This window comes from Trichechus manatus, unplaced genomic scaffold (genome assembly GCF_000243295.1).
Source record: "Trichechus manatus latirostris isolate Lorelei unplaced genomic scaffold, TriManLat1.0 scaffold00031, whole genome shotgun sequence".
Classification (NCBI taxonomy): Eukaryota; Metazoa; Chordata; class Mammalia; order Sirenia; family Trichechidae; genus Trichechus; species Trichechus manatus.
Genome location: NW_004443967.1, coordinates 19,381,174 through 19,403,673, shown reverse-complemented (window position 1 = coordinate 19,403,673; position 22,500 = coordinate 19,381,174). Strand labels below are relative to the sequence as shown.

The window sequence follows — 22,500 nt, the reverse complement described above, 5'->3', positions numbered from 1 at the left end:
AGCCACTCAAGTTGTATGCTTCCCAAAAATACAAAAGGGCGCCTACAAGTGGGCTGAGGGCCCCATGCTCTGCTGTGTGGAATATGCACAGCGGTGCGTCCTTGTGTGGGAAACCAGGAGGCCATGGACCCCCAAAGGGCCCCTGAGACCTGCACCCACACCCATGCCCCCACGAGCCTGACTCGGAGCTAATTGCAGCTCGTTCATTTCACTCTGACTTCTGCAAGACCGGATCTAAACATGGAGGCTCGAACACCACGGTCGTTTTAATGAAGAAGGGCCCTAGGACAAAGACAAAGAATAAAAAATGCCTTTTGTATTTACTTGAAACAAATGAATGGTATCAGGTGAAAAATATCTGTCTGTGCTTGTTCAGATTTAAGGCCTACAAATTTGCACCTTATTTCAATTTCCTGCATGCACCGAGGAAGTGCGAATAGCTTATTCAGAGGCAGATGAATGCAGAAGAGCTGAGGGGCACATAAATCTACAAGCAGGGACTTGTACCACTGCGTAAGTGTAATGATTATCAAACTGGAATCAGGGCTCTGAGTATCCGCTTAACACAGAGAAAATGGGCTTGATGTGAGTATGAAAGTCATACTGTAATATATCCATACACTGTGACTAAATTTTATAGTTCATGAAGCATATTAGTATTACGCTATATCCTGGTACATTCAAAAGGTGATTTCCATTTAGATGCTCGTTTTTCATGAAGATAAATATGACATGAATCATAATTTCCCTGAAGTAAATATTACAAATAATAAAATACTCAAGCAAGCAAGTTGAGCAATGGTGGTAATGTTTTCCATTTGTATGGTAAGTGCTGAACCTTGTGGCCTATCAAGTAACAAATTGAATGTTTAATCTTTCTCCATGCAGATTGAAGATGGCAAAGTAGCTGCGGTCTCACGACAAATTGAGAGTTCTCTGGTGGCCCGTGGACCGTCAGCTATTTTGCCTTTGGAGGCCGATAGAGGGTGTCAGCAAAGCTTCGTCAAAATATATCACGAGCATGAAGTTGTAAAATTGCAATTTACAACAAAAAGACTTTGGGATAACGGGCAGATCTTAGGCATGCTAAATACATAGCAAATATTTAGAGAAGCTTTGTAAGCAATTTAAATATTGTTAGGGGAAGTTGCTTAGCATCTGTGGAGCATCCCAGAGGTAAAGAAAAGAAATGTATCCTATCGAATGGCAAATAGTCTATTCCGAGTGAGAAAAATATTCTTTGAATACCAGCTGATAGAGTTAAACTCATCGGCCTAAGGTGGGTTAGCGCTGTGCCGAAAACCAGGCCGGGGCTTGGCTTTGGTGCGCGTCACCCTGCTCGGGCCGTGGCGTGACCCGCAGTACATCATCTTGCTTGGTTTGCTCTCAAATTTTGGAGTCCCTCCGGGCCTCGGGGACCCTGGCGCAGCAACAACTTGTTCTGATCGGATCTCAGTGTGGTTGGCACCATGGGGCGGCGTTGCGGGCCTGCTGGCCGCCTGCTGCCCTGACATTCAAGGGCCCGTGTCACGCGGCAGTTCAGAGGTGCGTGCGCTGCACAGGCAGGGTATGTTCACTTTGTTAAAGGTTCTGTTGTATATTAATTTTAAGTTGCAGTGTCTGCACTACAAGATGACACCACTAGCATTTTGATTAAGGATTTTATACATGAAAAAATTTTCATTATCTTAGTTCCCAGAGATCTCCCCGGATTGGTGGGCCGCCTGACCTGCAGCTGTGTCTCTAAGTGTGAGGGCAATGCTGGGGTATTAAAGCGCCACCTGCTCTGTTGTTGCTGTTACATGAGCAATTAATGGGGCTTTTTACTCTTGGGGAAGTCACGACTCTTCATAACCAAAAAAAGAAAGAAAGAAAGAAATGCAGTTAAATGGATCTTGCTCATTTTCTCTTTGATTTCAGGGAAGGGGAGGGGCAGGGAGGGACTGAGTTAGGGCCTTGCTGGTGCGGGCGGGCGGGGGCTGGCTCCCCGTTTTCGAGTTTCTCCAGAGTGCTGTTTTTGCAGCTGCGGAATGCCCACAGGTAAGGAACTTAGCCAGGACGACCCACTTTTTTTTTTTTTTTTTAAAACAATCACAAAACAACACAAGGCTTTCCTTCTTCCATGAATTCACGTTGCTCGCGCCCCTTCACTTTGTTCACGCCTACCCCACATTAGGCTGTGTAGTTGTTAAAAAAACTGAAGGGAAGGTCCACCCCGTCTTCTCTTGTCTCACAAGCCGAGGAAAAGGTTTCTAAGATTCACTGGGGACGTGCTGCTGACCATTAGCTTCCCGTGGCCAGGCCGGCTGCAGAGGTCCTGGCAGGCGGGAGGGGGATGAGCTCCCAGCCCCCTGTGTTTGCACAGAGCCCCCTCCAAGGGCACTGTGCTGGGGGCAGAGGAGCCAGAGCTGAGGGGGACCAGCCCCCAGCCGGCCTGTCCAGGCGGTTTGCAACGGGCACACCCTCCCTGCCCCACTGCAGGGCCGCCCATGTGGGAAGCCATCTAGTGGGCAGATGCGGAACCGCGCTCTTCCCTGTCTACAGGCCTCTCACCGCAGGGGGCACTGAGGGGCTAGGCGGTCCCTGGAGACCCCAGAAACATGCTGGACCATTTGTGTGTCATGTCCTGACAACACGGGGGTGTCCTCTCCCGAGATCCAGGCGGGGCTGTCTGAGGGTGCCGACCAGCTCCTCGAATGGACGCTGATGATTTTCAGAACATCCTCTTAGGAAGTTGAGCTGGTGGCTGGGGTGGGTGGGGGCACCGTCCCTTCTTTGTCCATTTTCTTGTCCCTCCCTGGCCTGTGCCCCGCCATCCGTACAGCCAGGCCACACTCTTTGCTCACACTGGGGTTTTGTTAATTCTGTACCTTTTTGATAATTCTCTACCAATTCCGATTGTGGAATCATAAAATATTTTAATTTCAAGGTTAGCAATTTTCTCTTGCATACTTAATTTATAATTAGCTGGTTTATAAACCTGTTCTGCGAATATAATTTTACTGTTGCCAAATGTTCTTCATGAATAATTAAGGGCAAATCCCTATTTATCAAATTATTAATATACCTAATAGCCTTGTTTTCTAAACAATGCATCGGAGTTGAATTTAAAGAAAACGCTCTTTGAGAGATCTGGTGCCCGGTTCCCACCGAAGCGAGGGCCCTCTCTGCACAGAGGGCCACTTGTGCTGTGCTGATGTCACAGCCCCGACCTTCTTTCCGCCACAAAAGCCCAGGTATCAGTAGCTGGATAAACACAATAGCCATTCACCAGTGGGGCTGGGCCGCCTCGGCCTCGCGAACAATGTTGTTATTTGTTCCAGCGTTTCACCAGAAGCATTTTTGGAGGAAATGTAGCAGATGAAACCATCCTTTCAGCCTTTAAAGGTATCTTTGGGCATAATCCTACCCCTATTAGGAGCAGACCGCTTTTCAAAGTGAAGAAAGTAACTTTTACCTGGGAGTTTGGACATGGGCACATTAGAAGGTCCGGTCTCACCCCCAAGTCGAGTGAGTGACCTGGACTTTACCTGGGAGTTTGGACATGGGCACATTAGACGGTCCGGTCTCACCCCCAAGTCGAGTGACCTGGACCCTGTTAGATTCAGTCCAAAAGGCAGAGGAAGAACTGAAGAACGTGCTTTTATTTGAAAGAAGAATATGAAAAACCACACTCAGGAGTGTGAGAATAAAGCACACAGAGGTACACACTCCCTCCCTCTTTTAACAAAGACAACAACAAACCCAGTTGCCGCTGAGTTGACTACAACTCATGGAGACCGCATGTGTCTCAGAGTAGAACTGTGTTCCACAGCGTTTTCAGTGACCGAGTTTTTGGAAATAGATCGCCATGCCTTTCTTCTGAGGCACCTCTTGGTGGACTCCAGCCTCCAACCTTACCATGAGCAGCCAAAGGCGTTCACCATCTGTACCACCCAGGCCTCCTCTCCTTCCTTCCTCCCTCTTGGATTTCACCAAGGGCCACACAACCGTTCCTCTAACTTGTACCAGACTTCAGACCATCTTCTCACCTTTAGAAGGCCCAGCCTAAACCTACTATAGTTTCAGCAGTCGAAATAAGAAGCCAGGCCACGATGCGAATTCAGAAGTACTCTTTAAAACCAAACTTGTGGTGTGTAGCAGCGAAGACTGCTTGGCGTGGTCTCGTGCCTCCCGCTGTGCATTTTATGGGCCAGGCGCTTATTGGGGTGGGAGCACAGCGCCCGCGGTGGGGAGGCCTGGTCCCTGTTTGCTTATTGCTGTCCTGCAGGTTCCCGGTCGGCGCCTGGAAGGAGGCAGGGCCAGAGTGCCTCTCTCCTCGGGCTGGCATGTATGAGCCCACTAGCCATGTGTGTGTGACTCCATGTGTATGATTCATTCCAGAGCAGTTTTAGTCCTCATAAAATATTCATTTTGGTTGTGCAGGGCCCTGTAATTGCCATCTCTCACCCTGAATTATTTATACCTTGCACAGACTGACAAAGCTTTGCCACGCGGCCCTAGATGAATCAGAAACACGGGTCTTTGCTGCCAACAGCATTACGGTTTCACAAAATTCGGCGCCCACGTCATCCCGGGCCGCCTCATCTCTAAATCCAGCTTTTCTTGGTTTGACATTTTCTTTACTCTTCCATTGTCTTAGTCAGGCAGAAACGTTGCCTCTTAACTCCGAGCAGCAACCTTTCTTGCTTGCGTTATCGCTGCTACGCTTGCGAGAACTAATGTATCTTTATTGCCCTTACTTTTTTATGCTCGGTAACAAGACAGTAGTCGGCTCACTTTAGAGCTATATATTATACATTAGCGACCAGAGGATGCCAGTGCTCCTGAAGACTCTTCAGACAGAGGGTGGGGATCAGCCTGGACCGACCTGCATGTCGCAAACACAGAAAATAGAGGGTGGCGTGTGGGCCGGGCGGCAACGCCTGCTCCCCGTGGTGGCTGCGCAGGCCCTGGCCCAGGGTCCCGGTGGGGCCGTCACGTGCATGGGAGTCTTTGTGGCCGAGGAAGCACTCGGACTCCCCACGCTCAGCATCCTAAATGCAGCCGTTCACCACGGGCCTCTTCCCAGACCCCCAGCTCGTCCTGAAGTCTCGCTGCAGCCACTGCCGACGGGTACTTCCTCGTGTGTCTGTGTTCTGGTGTTGGGGCGCCTGCTCACAGGGACATGCTCTGTGCCTCTGTCTGTCTTTCTGTCTCTCTCTCTCTATATATATGTATGTATTTTTTTTTTAAAAAAAAACCCAAATCTGTGTGTGTGTGTATATATATGTGGAGAGAGATTATATATCTCTCTCTATATTTTATATATATAGAGTCTCTCTGCCTCTTTCTCTGTACCTCTGTCTGTCCCTACACCTCCTCTCTCTCTCTATATATAAAATCTCTCTCATTCTCTGTCTTTCTGTACCCTCTTCTCTCTGTATATTTTTTAAATCCCCCCCCCAAAAAACACCAAACCCATTGCTGTCAAGTCAATTCTGACTCATAGCAACCCTGTAGGACAGTAGAACTGCCCTATAGGGTTTCCAAGGAGCACCTGGTGGATTTGAACTGCCAACCTTTTGATTAGCAGCCAAACGCTTAACCACTACGCTTAAACGCCAGAGCCCCATACATACATGTATATATGTATAGATATAATATATATAGTATATGTATAACACACACATGTATATACACATTTATATGTATATTATATATACACATATACACATACATATGCATATATATATGTAGATACGTATATTAAAAAAAAAACTCGTTTCTATCGAGTCGATTCTGACTCATAGCAACCCTATAGGACAGAGTAGAGCTGCCCCATAGGGTTTCCAAGGAGCGGCTGGTGGATTTGAACTGCTGACCTTTTTATTAGCAGCTGAGTTCTTAGCTACCAGGGCTCCGTACAAGTATGTATGTGTGTATATATGTATATGTGTGTACATGTCTGTATATACATATATACACACACACATATGTAGTCTCTCTGTCTTTCTCTGTACCTCCACCTCCTCTCTGTATACGATACACATATTATATATATGTCATCTCTCTCTGTCTCCATATCTGCCTCCCTCCCTCTCACTCCCCCGCATACACCCTCTCTCTCTGTCTCACAAACACATTACCCTGCACCCAGCACAGGAGATGAGCCCTCAGACGCCAAGTGCATTGGAATCACGTCTGCATATTGAGGGAAACGTGCTAGCATGAACCAGGCACCGTGCAGATTGACTGAAGCCCCTCCACCCACAGGCCTTTTAAAACTAGGAAGGCAGGAAACCCCATCAGCTCTGAGCGTAGTAGCTTTCCTCTCTGAGTGGAGACAGTGTCAACCCGCAGAAGACCAGGGACATGTTCCCAGGTACTGGAGGCCCGAGAAGGTCATCTGTGGAATGTGAGGACTCCGGGCCGGGGCTGCGTGGGGTGCAGAGTGTGGTCCAAACACTTGGGTCTTTCCCGGAGCCACGGAGAGGGATTAATTTATGGTTCCTGGTTCATCAACAAAGGGAGGTGAAGAGAGAAGGCGCGGTGCTCTTTCACGTAATGGATGGGCTGGCCGCACATTTCTCTTGTATTTGTTGACACACAGGAGTAATGAAGTTAAGGCTTTGCACACATGTGCCCCTCATTAAGCTGCATTACCTGCATTAAAACTAATAATTGCCACTCAGAGCTGTGTGCCCATTAATCATTTATAATGTTTTAATAAGTTTTTAATCAGGACCTGAAAGGCTGGAGAGCCCAGCAGAGGCAGGTTCAACACTGGTGTCCTGCTTGCGTGCACGGACTTGATTTAAAATGTGATTTTTTTAATTAATAATTCAACCTACAAAGATGATCGTTCTTAATTAAGCAAGCTGGCATGGATGAGGAAAATGTACGTTTGAGTAGGAAAGGATGAGCTCCCTACTTGGAGGTCAAAAAAAAAAAGAAAGAGAAAAGATACGCCACGTTTGTTTTGTCTTGGTGGCCGGCAGAAATCCGAGTGACCAGAAGTGGCCCCGGTGACTTCAGATCCCTGAAAACGCACATGCGTTGGCAGGAGAGGTTTGCAACCCAAAGTTCCGGTAAGCAGAGCTACTTCATCTTTGCACAACCCGTAAAAGTCTCCCCCGGAGCTGGCAACAAGTCAGTGGGGGTGCATTTGATGTGAGCCAAGTGATACTGGCATTTTTCTTAAATAAGGAGCTCCGTGATCAGAGCTGGCAAATGGAGCAGTGTCCAGAGGGAGTGAGGAAGCTATTTTAATGAGCCCGCAGCGAAAGACAAAATACAGACTGATTGACAGGGCGAGTGATCTGCTGAGGAAATAATGTCAATGCTACATTGCCCATTAGAAATAGAGAAATAGGTAAAGGGGGAAGAAAGAAAGATAGACACTTGAAACAAGAGCCCTCGTGTAAATAGAGCGCACTTCACATTTCTTTGTGTTGTGCAGCTGACTTCCTTTAAACAGATAACCTTATCAAAACCATCATGAAATATCAGGAAGAGTTACAGAAAATACTAACTAGAATCCTGACAGCCAGCCGGGGAGGGTGACTGACGAAGCATAAGAGTCCGGGATGCGTTGGCTTTTGGAGTGTCTACCTGGGTTGTAGTTATCTGAACGCATTAAAGCCACCCCGGAAAGTTTAATGCAAGTCATACAAATTCCTCCAAACGGAAGCCTTGGCGGCCGCTTGTGTTACAGGAGTGGATATTGAACTGGCCGGCAGAGCCATTAAATCCCATCTGATCTCTTTGGCATCATTTTAATGAGAATCATTGCAAAAGTACAAGATCATGGTATCTATAAGTGCCTCTTGACAGCCGAGGCTGAAATTGCAATGAAAAGAAAAACCATTATAGGAGAAATTTAGCGATAAGGCTCTTTGGAGGGACGGTGGGACCTGGTGTGGCTCTAGGCTGCGAAGGGTTAATTTTCTAAACCTAATAATGTTCGATAGTGAGGTATTTGTCAGGAGATAAAGAAGTGATAGAATCTGGGAAGTGGGTCCCCTGGCGATTGTAGTACAAATATTGTTAATGCGGTGTGGTTACTACAGCGAAGGAAAGTAAAATAGCTTGGGTCCACCAGAGACAGAAGCTGCTACAGTCGAGCAGACGCCTGCAGACAAAGGCCAGTAATTGTGGCACCACAGTCAAGCCGTGGATATTTTCAAATCCTTATACGTCTACATTTACATGCAGGATATCATGCGTGCCGCGGGGATGCCGCGCGCAGGGACCAGGTACTGGCGGTGGGGAGTCAAACAACCCCAGACCTCTCGGCTGGGGAGGGGGGGGACCCTGACAGAAGACATCTGGGCCCAGCTGTAAAATTCAATACCGTTACCCTCTGCCCCCTGCGTGATGACGTCATGGCGATACCACAAGGATATGAGACCCATAACTTGAAATGTACAAGAATTTAATAAGTCTGGTGTTAAAGCAATTTGTCATGGCATATTTGAAGAATAAATCAGACTAATGGAGTAGATTTTTTTCTCCTGGATGGCATTAAAGAACGTGAGCCCAGTAATAGCTAATGGCAGGAGAGGGAGGAAAAGCCAGGCCTGACATTAAGACCCGTGCATTTTGGAAATCCGATACGTATTGACCTGTGTACTATCTCCGTGCAGACATCTGATGTCAGCAGAGCACAGTCTTGTATACGAACTGCTCATTACAGATTTGGTGAGGGAGGGAAACACATTGTCTCTGAAGCCCCAGAACCCGATCGGCTAGAATTGCTCAGTAATCAATACTCCAGTGACTGATGACCGGCGAGCCCACGGCACAGCTGCGGCCCCTGCTTTCACGGACTTCTCAGTAATTAGCAGAGACTGCGAGCCAGCCAGCCCTCCGCGGCGACTCGTATCAGTCTGAGAAAAGTCTCTTACAGGCTCTATCTTTTCATCTGACTCTTAACTATTTCATTTCAATAGAGGAATGAGGGCCTCGCCGTCCACGTGCTTCCGGGCTCTCAGTGTTGGTGGGGGGGGGCATTTCTTTTATAAAATTGAAGTGAAACTAACACGAGCTAAGCCGCACCATTTGAAAGCTAACACTTGAGTGGCACTGAGTATATTCACGACGTTTGTGCAGCCCCCCGCCCCGTCTAGCTCCCAAACATTGTCATCACCCCCCAAGGAAATGCCCCCAGCCCCCACTCCCCCCGGCCCCCGGCAACCACCAGCGGGCGGTGACTTTTCCAACTGCATTTTGTGGTTGATTCTTCCTTACTCACTTTTTCTTGTCACGGTTATGACGTATTAACATTGTCTCCTGGATTTGCATGCCGGGTTCAATAGAAACTATAAACGTAGGGGCTGAGTCTGAATCAGACTCTCTTGGGGTCCCCCGCTAACCCCTGGAAGCTGTCACCGTGTGATTCACACGTGGGTGCTCTGGGGTTTTGATTGATTACATCGAATCCTATCTGGTGCCGCATTAGTTCACCGCTTATTAAGAACCCTTCCTGAAGACTGTACCCCTCCCATAAAAGATACCAATATTCTTCATTCTTGACCCAGATTCCCCACCTAAACCATAAATGAGGGCCAGAGGAGAAGGTCCTGACCGCTGGTAAGGGGCCTGGAAGCCCGAATGTGGGTGTTGGGGGATCTGGTAGAAGCGAGACCCCTTCCTGCTGAGGGTGGCCGCTTAACCTGGAGCTGAAGGTGGGTCCCACGCAGGAATCACACCGTTTGGTGAGGCGCCTTTCCACACGGCCACGCAAGTCCACGCTGCGACTTAAACATTTTCAGACACTGGCAGAACCAAGCCCTGGAACAGTCTAAGACTCGGCAACTGAAAACCAAAACAAGGCAAGAAAGTCGCGTATCGGGTTTGCTGAGATGCTGGGAAGCAGGCAGCTCCGAACAAGGCATGTCCACCCGCAAAAGGCGGGTAATTAAAACTGTGCACAGTTTCCTTGTCACCTTGATGGCCGGGGTGCGAAGCCAGGCTGGCTACGCGTCTAAGGAGAGACAGTCTATTTCTCCTTTGACCAGAGGGGAAGAAATCATTATTACACGACCGGTGGCTTCAGTTAGGTGAAAAACAGCCGTGGCAGGGAACGCGGCGGGATGAGCTGTATTAATTACGTACGCTTGCTGGCGAGATCATTTTATCAGCCATGTGGCCACTGGTAGGTAGCAGCTTTGGGTAAAAGTGCAGAGGTTCTTTGCACGGGAGCGTGAGAGAAGGGACTGGTGTCAGATGAAACGCATCTCATCAGCTTTTCTCTGACAAACCAAATTCATTCCTTATGTAATTGATAACGGCCCTGGACAATTATTTCACACATTACAATACACAGAGGCCCCCTTTACGGGTTTTGCAAGGCTGTAATTAGCTATGCTAATATCTCCTTTATTGGCCCTAATATTGCTGAACACCTTTTGCCATCCTGAAGCCCACTAGAGCCTCCTGGCCTGTCAGGACCACTGATTATTGAGAAGGATAGCTTTAATCAAACATAATTGCAGTTAATTTTTCTCTCCTGCTCTCTGTTGCCAGCATCTAATGCCACAGACTCCTTGATATCCCATTAAATTACAATTAAACAGCCTGTTTTGTTTCTCATTGTTCTGAACACCACCACAAAGTTCTGTAGCCGTTTAAAGGAGAGCTGTTTGGTCCTAATAGCCTGCTAGCTCACAAAGGGCCAATTTACACAATACCCATGTAGAATTTAAACAGTTCATAAAGTAATGGGTATTACACAGGAGCCTAACACCACAATTAAAATGATTTTCATCAGATAGCAAAGCTCTGGTTAATCAGCTTCATAAGAGTAAATATAAATGAACTAATTCATAGCTTAAACACCCAGAGTGAGCAGACTTTGGAATTAGCGATGGTGGTGGGGACTGGTCCCGTGTTTTGGGACACTTAGGTTGGGTTCTGGTTAAAGTGGCTGGTCCCATTATTATTTCAGCCCAATCTAAAGTGTCGTCTTTCTGCTGCTCGGTGCTGGACGCTGTCCTCGGTGTTAGGATTGTTGAGTGGATTCTGATAGAAACCCAGTAAAGATCCAGCGTTCAACTTTCTTCATTGGGTATGGCAAGGACCACAGTTCCGGCTAGAACAATTGAATAACTGTCCTCGTGGAGATGATAATAGCCTTAGAATTTCTAGCTTAAACTCAAGATATCAGTGGCTCAGGGTCTGCTACCCCTACCCCTGACCTCTCATGGAAGGAGCCCATGGGTGCTCCTCAATCCATCTTCCTCGGGTCCTGATGCCTGAGACGGGGAGCCAGTTGGAGCCAGGGTGGCATTCTGTCCTAATCAGGGGGCCTGACTTCAGAAGTGATAAAAGCTCACACCTTTTACCCTTCTGATAGCTGTGGAGAACTTTCCAGAATTTTGTAAGCTGCTTCCAAGTTGAATATTACTGGGGCGTTGCTACTGAGGTGCAGAGGCTTGTCTTTAGTGGCTGTCTTCCCCTCCTGCCTGGGAGAAACGAGTAAATAAAGCCCATATTTCAAGCTTGATTTACTCTGGTACCTACCGTGCGAGATGATGACTCTTTAGGGAAATAAAGACAGGGTCAGGGAATTAGTCCACATAATGGTCATTTTGAGGATGGGCCAACAGATGCAATGAGAAGCACACTGTACACAATTAAGCGTCGTGTTCTAATGACAGGTGAGGATTTTTATCGCCTCTCTGCCATCGAGCAGCAGATCCATGTTTAGCAGTAATAAAGGGTTTATTGGTGCTAAAGCCAAAGATTTTCTGACATAGGAAAGATTTTTCCTTTCATAACAAGAGTATTAAATCCTGTGTGGACCAGAGTCTGGAAGTGAGATATGTAAAGTGGTTGTCAGATCTTTCTTAGGAAAAAGCCAATTAAAGGGTAATTGAGTCAAGGATGGGATTCACCATTCGACTTCCTGCGACGGGTCTTCAGTTTTCTCATCACCCCCAAACACCGGAACGGTGCGTTGCATTGAGCACGTCCCAGGTAGAGCACACCTGTGCCCCATACCTGGTTGTGTGCAATGTCCGTGGTCACCTGCTAGCCAGGCTGGGCCACCAGCTTTCTGCGGACTTAACTGAGTCTTTGAGCCACACATAAACTGAGGGTAGAAAGTGCATGAGAAGCGGCTTCCTCCTCCCCACCCGCCGTCTGTCCTTCCGCTGTCCCAAGGCCCGGGCGAGACAGCACTTGTTGCTGTACTTTCCTTTGTGTGTGTAATTGGGAGCCGAGTGCTTCACAAGGACCTGCTCTCTGGGGCCATGCTCCGCGTGGCTTCCCACGTGCTCATGGCACCTTGAGGCCCTCAGGACAGAGGCAGATGCCATCGCCACCTCGGACAGAATAAGGGCGAGTGAGTGTGTGTGTGCGAGAGGGTGTGTGTGCGAGAGGGTATGTGAGACTGAGTGTGAATGCGTGAGAGTGTGTGAACGTGTATGAGGGTGTGTGTGTAAGAGTGAATGTGTATGCGGATGTGTGTGTAAGAGTGTGTATGAGGGTGTGAGAGTGTAGTATGGTGTGTGTGTGTGAATGTGTGAGGGTGTGAATGCATAAGTGTGAATATGTGAGAGGGTGTGTGCGTTAGAGTGTGTGAATGTGTGAGGGTGGGTTTGAATGTGTGAGAGGGTGTGTGTGTGTGTGAGTGTATATGAGGGTGTGTGTTTGAGTGTGTGAATGTGTATGAGGGTGTGAGTGTGTGTGAGTGTGGTGTATGTGTGTGTGTGAGCGTATGGTGTGTTTAATGTATGTGATGCATGTATGAGTGTGTGTGAGGGTGTATATGAGAGTATGTGTGAGTGTGTATATAATGTGTGTGATGTGTGTGAGTGCCTGGTGTGTGTGAGGGTGTGTGGTGTGTATAATGTATGTGATTGTGAGTGTATTGTGTGTGAGTGAATGAGAGTATACGGTGTATGTGGCATGTGAGTGTATGGTGTGTGTGGTGTATATGCATGTGTGTGTAAGTGTGTGTGGTACGGTGTGTGTGAGGGTGTGTGGTTGTGTGTGTATGATGTGTGTGTGTGTGAATGTGACTGTGGTGTGTGTGGCGTGCATAGTGTGTGTTTTACAGTGTGTGTGGGGGTGTGTGTGTTCACACCCAGGACATTCACGGGGCCCAGCACCCAGTACCATCCAGCTCACTTCTACAAGGGACAATGGTCCAGGCCCAGCTCACGGTGGGCACCCAGGGCAGCGCCTGGTGGGACGTCGTCACCACCCTTTCTCTGTTGGAGTCAGAAGGCGAACTGGCTAAAAAGACACCGAGGATTTTAAAGACCTCTGCTGTGGGGGCAAAGCCCGCCCACACCTCCGCGCGGCTCCGGGGCCGCCCCGGGCGGGTGCCTTGTGGAGGAGCAGCTTCGCAGCCGCGCCTGCTCAGATTAGCCGGGTGGTAATGTGTGGCGTAATTGCACCGCGTGGCTGTCCCCAAAGTGAGAACCTAATTGCCTGACAGGACAATAACTCTGTGGCGCCCTCACCTTGTTAGGCCCTTTCTGAGGCAGTTCCGATGCAGCCTGGACGCAGGTGTGCCTGATTCACCTCGCTGCAGAGTGCGTGGCGTTTAATTGCACAGTGCTTGTTAGGAAAAATTGGTGGGTGGAATATCAAGTGACTTACTGGACGCTGATGGCAGAGGGCCTTCAGAGACATCGTGAGCTAAGCGGGTAGGTGAGGCGAGTTAATAAAAGATGTAAATTCTGGCCAAAAATCACGAGGCCTTTTGGTGTGAAGAAAATGTAACGGTCCACGATTCTGTTTCCCATCGGTTGTATTTCCCTCTGCCGTGTGAAAAGTCATCCAGGACGCGCCGAGTCTTACTCGGTTAGGGAAACGAGTCTTCGTCCACTGAGCCTTTGTATTTTCTGAAATGATAATTGTCAACAGGGAACCTTGAAACATAGGATTGAGCTCGAGGAAATCTTGTGAAACTTCATAAAAAGTCAATCAGGGCCAAGTAGGGCAGACTGTGTTCTGAAAGAAAATAGAGGTGGATTTTGTCGGTAGCGTTGCTGGCCAGTATGTTGAGATTCCAGAGGTCAGTGTGGACAGCACACCTTCCGCTCACGGTGGATGCGACCTTCTTGCATGCGGCCGAGGTTGTACGGGGACAAGATCCCCTGTTTCTGCCCTGGTGGGTGTTGTAGTCAGGTGACCCTGTGTCAGTTCGTCCCTGTTGTAAGGCAGGGATTCTGCCTCCATCACTGAGCATGTAGGAAAGGAGAAGTCAGAGTGGTGAGGTTTCGTCACCACATCTCAACACACCGTCAGGACCCCTGAGCTTCATGCCTCCAAACACAATGGCCAGGCTTGGCGGGAGGCAGAAATAGCTCCCATGTCTGCCTTCTCCTCTCTGCCTGGGGAACAGCAACAGTTTCACCATTGCACCAGATGCATTCATTGTTGTTGTCATGATTAAGTACCGTCAAGTCGATTTTCGACTCATAGTGACCCGAATGTGACAGAGTGGACCTGCCCCGGAGGGTTTTCTAGGCTGCAGTCTTTATGGGAACAGATCTCCAGGTCTTTCTCCCTCGGAGCTGCTGGGTAGGTTGGAACCGCCAACCTTTCGGTTAGCAGCCAGCGCTTAACCGTTGCATCATCAGGGCACCTGTTAGACCCTTAAAAACACATGTAGACATTCCACAGAAATCGCTGTAGTCCTTAAAACAACACCCCAAAAGTCCTTTCTTTTCTTAAGCGTGGTACCGATTGTAACTCTTTAAATCTGTCTTTAAAAGTATATTTATCTAGGCAATCATGTCCTCTGGGGTTAGGACTGCCAGATAAAATTCAGGGTGTCCAGTTAAACTTGGATTTCAGACAAGCAACGAATAACTTTCCAGCTTTGGGGCATACCTGTCTAAAGAGTTATTTGTCGTGTGTCTGAAGCTCAAATTTAGCTGGGCGTCCTGTTTTATTTGCTGAATCTGGAAGGCCTGCCTGGGGTGGGTGTTTCCTCCGGGGTTCACGACCTGTTGGGCAAGAAGTGACAGATTCAAAAACATGAAGCTTGAAAATAAAAAATGCCCAAGCAAGTGCCAGTCACCGCTTTTCCTAGGTGGAGGTGGTTCACGATGGCCATTTGACCGACGGTGACCTGCTCCCTCTGCCGGGGTTGTCTCTCAATATCGCCCCCTACAGGGCAGCTAGCAGGAAGTCGCGGGGTTGAGTCTCGCCTACGCCCTATACAAGAGTTGCTTGTAAAAAGTTTGTGTCTTTTTTCTGACAATCCTAACAAATGTTCGTTTTTGTGTCTTTATAGATTCTTTCTAAAGTTTTTCCTCAAGTGTAATCAGAACTGTTTGAAGAATGCAGGCAACCCTCGGGATATGCGGAGGTTCCAGGTACACATCTTTAAGGACGGGCGTGCGCGGTCCTGACTTTTACTATGAACCCTCAATTCTCTGATTTTGGAAGTGTGCAGAAAACAATCGAGTTCCCCAAGTGCTTGGCTGAAAACCAGAATTGGTTCGTTTAGTAAAACATTTTAATAAAATGCTTTACAAATGGTCAGGTATCTGCAGTGCCCCAGAGTGATCAAGTGCCGTCATAGCTCAGTGAAATCAGCTCCGGAAGCAGGACCTCAGCTGGTCTGCTGTTACAAGGGGTGCCTCTTAGGGTGGGCACTGCCCCAGACTGGCTGGCTGGGTGCTGAAGATCCTGCAAACAGAGTTATCAGAGCTGTAGATTAAGTGGGGTTCCCTCTGACGTTTAAACAGGGTAGTCTGATGGGTGCGTTTCAGAATGATTGTTTAATAAAATGTTTCTCAGATAAAGTCCTCTTAATGTTAGTGTCTGATTTAGCCTTTCTTTCCTCACCTGTCCGTCACTGTTCCTGTTTGGTTGGTCAGAATTTGGAGCCCATGCTGAAGCTGGCTTAAAAGGGGTTTATTTTTTATTTTCAGCGGGAGGAGAATGATAGTGTTAGGTATATGAAAGATCTCAGGCCCTTCTCATAAGGAGATCTGCACCTACTTAATGCAGGCGTTGCTACAGATTGCTCTAGAGTCCAGAGCGTTTTCCTAGCTAAGCTTTCTTCCTCTGAATTTGAAGTGGGCTTGCCCGCTTATTCCCATGCCTCATTGCTAGATTGTGTTCCTGGACCCAGGTTAACCAGGGCTCTATACCTCAGGGGATTCTGTCTAAAGCAGAGAGGTGAACAGCTTGTGGGAGTCAGGGATGAATTCTGTTAGAGTTCCTGTTTTTCTTGCCTGTGTTTGTGATTAGGAAGTTACTCCTGGGTGAAGGGTACACCGCACACATGATGGAGTATTTTGCTAATTTGAATTGTAAAAATATTCCGAGCTGGAACACAAGCCGATCCAGGAGGGCCCCCCCACCCCACCACCGCAGGAAAATCCAGCCCCGGTGGTGGCTCAGTGCTGAGGACCCAAGGACCCTAACAAGATGAGCTACCAAGTGGTTCTGGGGTTTAGACTGTTTTTTTCATCAAAATAGTTGAAAGTGTTTTTCAGAAGCTTAGCTTAGGCTTAAGCCCTTTAGTCACTGGCAGTTCAGTGGTAGAATTCTCGCCTTCCATGTGGGAGACCCGGGTTTGATTCCCAGCCAGTCCACCTCATGTACATCCACCACCCTTCTGTCAATGGAGGCTTCATGTTGCTAGGATGCGGACAGGTTTCAGCCGAGCGTCCAGACAAGACAGACTAGGAAGAAAGGCCTGGTGATCTTCAAAAACCAGCCAGTGGAAACCCTGTGATCGCAACAGTCCGATCTGCAGCCAGTCACGGGGGTGGCTGAGGAACTGGCAGCGTTCCTCTCCACTGTGCATGGGGTCGTCACGGGTCTGGAATCGACTGGACAACATCTGACAACAACAGAGCGGTTCAGTGAGCGTGTGGTATCTATCTCCGTGTCCCACGAGTGTATCAGAGGAGCTGGGGCCTTTGGTGACACCCTGTAGCTGGGAATGTGTTCCTTCCAAACAGTTGGCCACGCCACCATTTTTCACGCATCTTAGCTTCCCAAGGCCCTAGCGAAGTTGATCCATCTGAGCTGGGTGGGAGGCCACACCCAGACCGAGTGGCCGCATCCTCTTTGTCTCACTCAAGATGGAATGAAGCCTCATCACAAGTGATGTTGGGGTCGACCTTGGAGCCCGTCGTTACTGGAAGGACTTCCTGCAGTCTCTGTAGCTAATCTGCCTGCTTCTCAGGTTTAACTGGACTTAACAGCACGTCAGGACTTACACGGTGTCTTCCCTGCGTTTCTGGTCTCAGCACCTTCCTGGGGGGCACTGCAGGGCTGGCCCAGGCCAAGAGACAGACGCAGCGGGTCTGCTTCCCTTCTGCTCAACTCCACCATTGCCCTTGGTGACGGACCTCTTCATAGACAGCAGAGAAAAGACGGTCTCTCTGTCTCTCTTTTTTTTAAATGAATACATCTTACCTTTTCTTGTTTCTTTAACATATCATGGTCCAGGAGACTCAGAAGGGACTGAGCCTGTGCCCCGGTTCTATTACGCGCATCTCTAACGCACCATGAACACAGAGCTCAGTCAGTGGCTAGGGTGGGGCTTAGCACATAGACTGCTGGGAGGGCATGTGGGTAGCAGGACAGCCGCTGGTCCCCAGGCCAAGGCTGCTAGGCCCGCTAAAACAGTCACCGTTGAGCCGACCCCAACTCATGGCGATCCCCCATGTGTGTCGGAGTAGAATTGTGCTCCATAGGGTTTTCAGTGGCCGATTTTTCAGAAGTAGCTTGCCAGGCCTTTCTTCCAAGACCCCTCTTGGTGGACTTGAACCTCCAACCTTTTGGTTAGCAACCAAGCTCTTTAAGTGTGAAGCACCAGGGATTCTGCCTGGTCCACTGTTGTTGTTATGTGCTGTCGAGCTGATTCCAACTCATAGCGACCCTGTAGGACAGAGTAGAACTGCTCCGTAGGGTTTCCAAGGCTGTAATCTCTACGGAAGCAGACTGCCACATCTTTCTCCCTTGGACCGGCTAGTGAGTTCAAACCACCAACCTGTCAGTACACAGCTGAGCGCTTTGACCACTGCACCACCAGGGCTCCGTTCCTGGCCCGCTAGTGGCACCAGAGTAGCCAAACGTGGCGGCTGAGCCGTTCTCCCACCAGTGCTCCGAAGAACCACGCAGCCGTTTGCCTTGTGACCAGCAGCGAGACAAGATGCCAAAATGCCTGAAAGTGGACCTTGGGGCCCTCACGGCAGCACTTCGGATGCTGCAGCTTCAGATGGGCCTGATGTCGTGGGAACCTCAGCGTCCTTGGCAGTGCCCAGAGCGGGTGGATCATTGAGGGAGCTGCCCCGGTGAGAGGCTGTGGCGGGCCGTCGTGGGTACTGTCCCTGCCGAGCTGTCGTCTGGGGCTTCTGAGATATTTTGTAAAAAGTAGTTACTCTGAGTGTATTCATGCATGAGTGTGAAGCTTTGGCTTTGAGTCACTCATTTTATACAGTATGTGGGGACATGTCCAGACCGAGCTTGGTGGATGGACGTTGGCTGGGGACACTTTCTGGTTCCCCACTCACCTGCTGAAGACGCGCATCTCTCTGTAGGGTTTTGGGTCACTAGGGTGATGCTGACCCTCACACCGCCCCAAAGACCTGGCTGAGTCTGCCCCAACTGTGGCAAAAACCAGGCTGCCTTCACCCCAAATCTGGACTCAGACCACAGTAGGACACCTCCTACACGGCCCAGCTTAAACCTGGGCACCTATCTGTGCTGTTCTGCCCATTCTGGAAATGACGACCCCCATGGACTCACTCTATCACAGAAAGTCTGTGGGCTGGGCTGTCGCGTCCTGTGTCCTGGGCCCGTTCCAGGGCGCCGTTTCTGGGATGCAGGTCACAGGCTCACCTGGAAGGTGTCTGGGCCAGCAGCGCTGTCCCTGTGGGCATGCGTTCCTTCTCTGCCTCCACCACCGAGCAGCTGGAGCTCAAGAAGGCCTTATCCGTCATCCCCTCTCTGGCCGCGCTCTGAACCTGGACGTAAGAATGGAAGCCTTTCACTCAAGAAGAAAGGAGGAAATTCCACTGGCATACCAGGGTCCAGGGCCAGCCATCACAGGGAGCCTGAGCAAGGCTGCCTTTCCTGGGTTGAAAACACTTTCACTATTTATACCCAACGTGGTCTTTTCAGATGCAAAAAAGTTCATTATCAGACATTAAATGTGATTGTAAAATTGACCCAGCAATCATGTGCTGGTAGGACGTGCGGAGTCGAGCGCTTCTGATTTATGAAGGCTTTTTGGCAAGTCTACATCCTCAGTACTCTACACGGAGGACAGTCCCGAGTGAACAGATTTTAATTAGATAAACTATCCAATCAATATGTGAACAGATCAATCAAAACAGCAGCTTTAAAATGAGTGGCTAGAGGGGTGTTTCCGAAGCTAATGGCTAGAAGAATATTTCTTTGAATTGAATTCACTTGTTAGCATAATAAGAGATTAAGCTGTAATTAGTGCAGCGGGTTCTGAAGAGAAGCAATCTTGAGTCGAAGCAAAACAAAACACGAAGACCCACCCACCGCCATTAGCCGAAAAGGCCGGGAAGTCACGTCAGTCAGTGGTGACTTCCCAGGAGCTGGTGAGGTGTCCCTTTTGCTCCGCGATATTTAAGATGGCTTTTCTTTTGCCTGAGAACGGGCGGCTGGGCTTCCCTTGGGCGACTGCGTTTTCCAATCCACTTCGTCTTTACAGGTGGTTGTATCCACAACGGTCAACGTGGACGGCCACGTGCTGGCTGTGTCTGACAACATGTTTGTACACAACAACTCCAAACACGGACGACGGGCCCGCCGCCTGGACCCGTCCGAAGGTACGGCCCCTTCTTATCTGGAAAATGGTAGGCACATGTTACATGGTTTTTTTGTTTTTTGTTTCGTTTTTAATTTGCAATGCCTCCGTTTCTTTCCTCCATCTTTCTGTTGTTTCACGTCGAGTTACCTTCGGCAGGCAGCGCGCGCGGGAGGGAGGGGCCTCTGCCTTTCCCGCCTTCTCTCCCCTTTGCGGGGTGACTTGGCTTGCAAGCTCACCTCTTCACCATAGCCTCCACTTTTTTTTTACTGGTTTGTTTGTTTTGAAACTTTATGTTGCTTACAGCTTTCCTTGCAGTTTTAATTTATTTGGTTTTCTTTTTGGCTTGTGGTGAGCCCCCACTGAGAGAGAGGGTCGTTCCCAGACTTCTCTGTGCACGTCCTCGTGGATGGGCCAGCCTGGGCCAGTCAGCTGCGAAGGGACTTTGAGGGCCACTGCCTGCCTCTGGGTGCTGTGTGTGGACGTGTGTGAATGTGTGTGTGTGTGTTTATGTATGTGGGTGAGTGTGAGTGTGTGTATATGTATGCACATGTGTATATGCATGTGTGTGTTTATGTGTGTATGCATGTGTGTTTATGTGTGTGAATGTATATGCACGTGTACGTGCACGTCGTGTATGTGTGTATGTATATATGCATGTGTATGTGTGTTTATGTGTGAGTGTGTGTATGTATATATGCATGTGTATATGTGTTTGTGCGTGCATGTATATATGCACGTGTGTATGTGTGTATGTATATATGTATGCACATGTGTATATGCATGTGTGTGTATGTATATGTATGTGTGTATTTGCACGTGTGTATGTGTGTGTATGTATATGTACGCATGTGTATATGCACATCATGTATGTGTGTGTGTATATACGTGTGTGTATTTGTGTGTATGTGAGAGTGTGTATATATATGCATGTGTGTGTGTGTGGGTGCATGTATATATGTACGTGTGTGTGTATGTGTCTGTGTGTGTGTGTTTGTGTGTGTGTGTATATATGTATGCACATGTGTATATGCACGTGTGTGTTTGTGTGTGAGTGTATGTGTTTGTGTGTGTATGTATATGTATGCACATGTGTATATGCATGTATGTGTGCATATGTGTGTCCTGGGTATATGCATATGTGTGTATGTTTTTTGTGTGTATGTGTGTACGTATGTAGGGAGTCCCTGGATGGCACCAATGGTTAAGCACTCGGCTGCTAGCTGAAAGGTTGGAGGTTCAAGTCCACCCAGAGGCACCTTGGAAGAAAGACCTGGCAATCCCAAAAAATCAGCCACTGAAAACCCTATGGAGCAGTTCTACTCTGACACACATGGGGTCACCATGAGTTGGAATCCACTCGATGGCAATGGGTTTGGTTTTTTAAATATATGTGTATGTATGTGTATACGTATTTGTACGTGTGTGTGTGTGTGAATGTGTTTGTAAGCATGCGTGTGTTGTGTGTGCATATGAAGGGGGCAGCTGATGGGGGCATGAGAAACAAAACAGTATAAAATGTGTTTTTTACCAAATGCTTCCCAGTGGTTGACTTCTGTTTTGCTTGTGAAAAGAGAAGAATTTTGGTAAGAGTGCAAGACAGGGAAAAGTGTTTTCAGACATCAAGTCAGAATTTAGAAAAACTCAGATGCTGGGGCGTTCACCAAGCCTTTTACACCACGTCCTGTCCTGTGCTGATGCCTGGGTACCCAGGATTTAACACACTCCTTCCAAATCAGACCCCTTTTCCCCATCACACATTTCTCGAGAATCATGAGATTCTGACCCCTGTGAGTTGTTGAGAAAACAATGTGACTTTTTCTTTGAAAAAGTGAACTGCAGACAAAACAACATGATTAACTCCTTCAGGGCAAATAGCCCATAAAACTAAACGGTTTTAAGACAGATCCACACGTGAGGCAGACAGGACACAGACGCAGGAAAGTGAATGAAGCCTGTGCAGATTATCAGAATGAACTATGATTCAGACAGAATAACGGGAAGATAATTTATGAATTTGCTGTCGTCCACAAAAATAAACTAATTTGTTTTTCTGCGTTAATGACTAAGGTATAAGAGAACAAAAATATAATAATTAAAGGTCGCCCTGAGCCTCGGAGTCATTAGACTTCGTGACATATTGTTTATCTCCTTCCCATGCACTGAAGGTAGGTGTGTGCTTTGCTCAGTAGCCATCACTAATGAGGTTCACAATTAAGAAGGTTGGATCCTCAGCCTCAGTTCTCTGTTTCCCCAGAGAGGCAGCTGGTCACGCGGGAGGCTCAGGGAGGCCTCCTCAGCCCTGTGGTGTTGGGCTGGAGTCTGGGTCCGAGACCAGCATCCTCTAATGAGCTATTATGATTTGAGCAAAGTACAAGTATTTATGTTTGTAAGTAGCATGAAAACGCATTTGACTGTAAGCAGAACAGGTCGCGTTTAGAAAAATAAAGGCTGCTTGTGGGCACCTTGGAGATAGAAGCCAACTCATCAAAAGCTGTTTGCAGAAACAGTCTTGCTCAGGAATTTTTTTTTTTCCTGTTTGCTTCTCAATATATGATCAACATCGAAACTAAGTCATTTAAATACCACTTGTCTTGAAGGAGATGGAAAAGTCTCGCTCCGCCCCTGAAAGTGACTAATCTTTTACAAAAGCGATTCCTGTGCAGATAGAGAGCTGGCATCTGTAGCTCTTCAAGAAAAGCGAATACGCCATCAGTGGCAGCTTTTTGCCATTAATGCCATTCTCACAT

The 22,500-nt window shown here is 48.2% G+C and overlaps 1 protein-coding gene across 1 annotated transcript in view; it reads left to right on the top strand.

The window, feature by feature from the left end:
• EBF3 (EBF transcription factor 3) overlaps positions 1–22,500 on the top strand; it is a 132,295-nt gene that overhangs the window by 72,894 nt on the left and 36,901 nt on the right. The window contains exons 6-8 of the mRNA XM_004374936.1: positions 8,126–8,139; positions 15,235–15,320; positions 19,655–19,799. Coding sequence (XP_004374993.1) covers positions 8,126–8,139; positions 15,235–15,320; positions 19,655–19,799 — 245 coding nt within the window. The remainder of the gene's footprint in view (positions 1–8,125; positions 8,140–15,234; positions 15,321–19,654; positions 19,800–22,500) is intronic.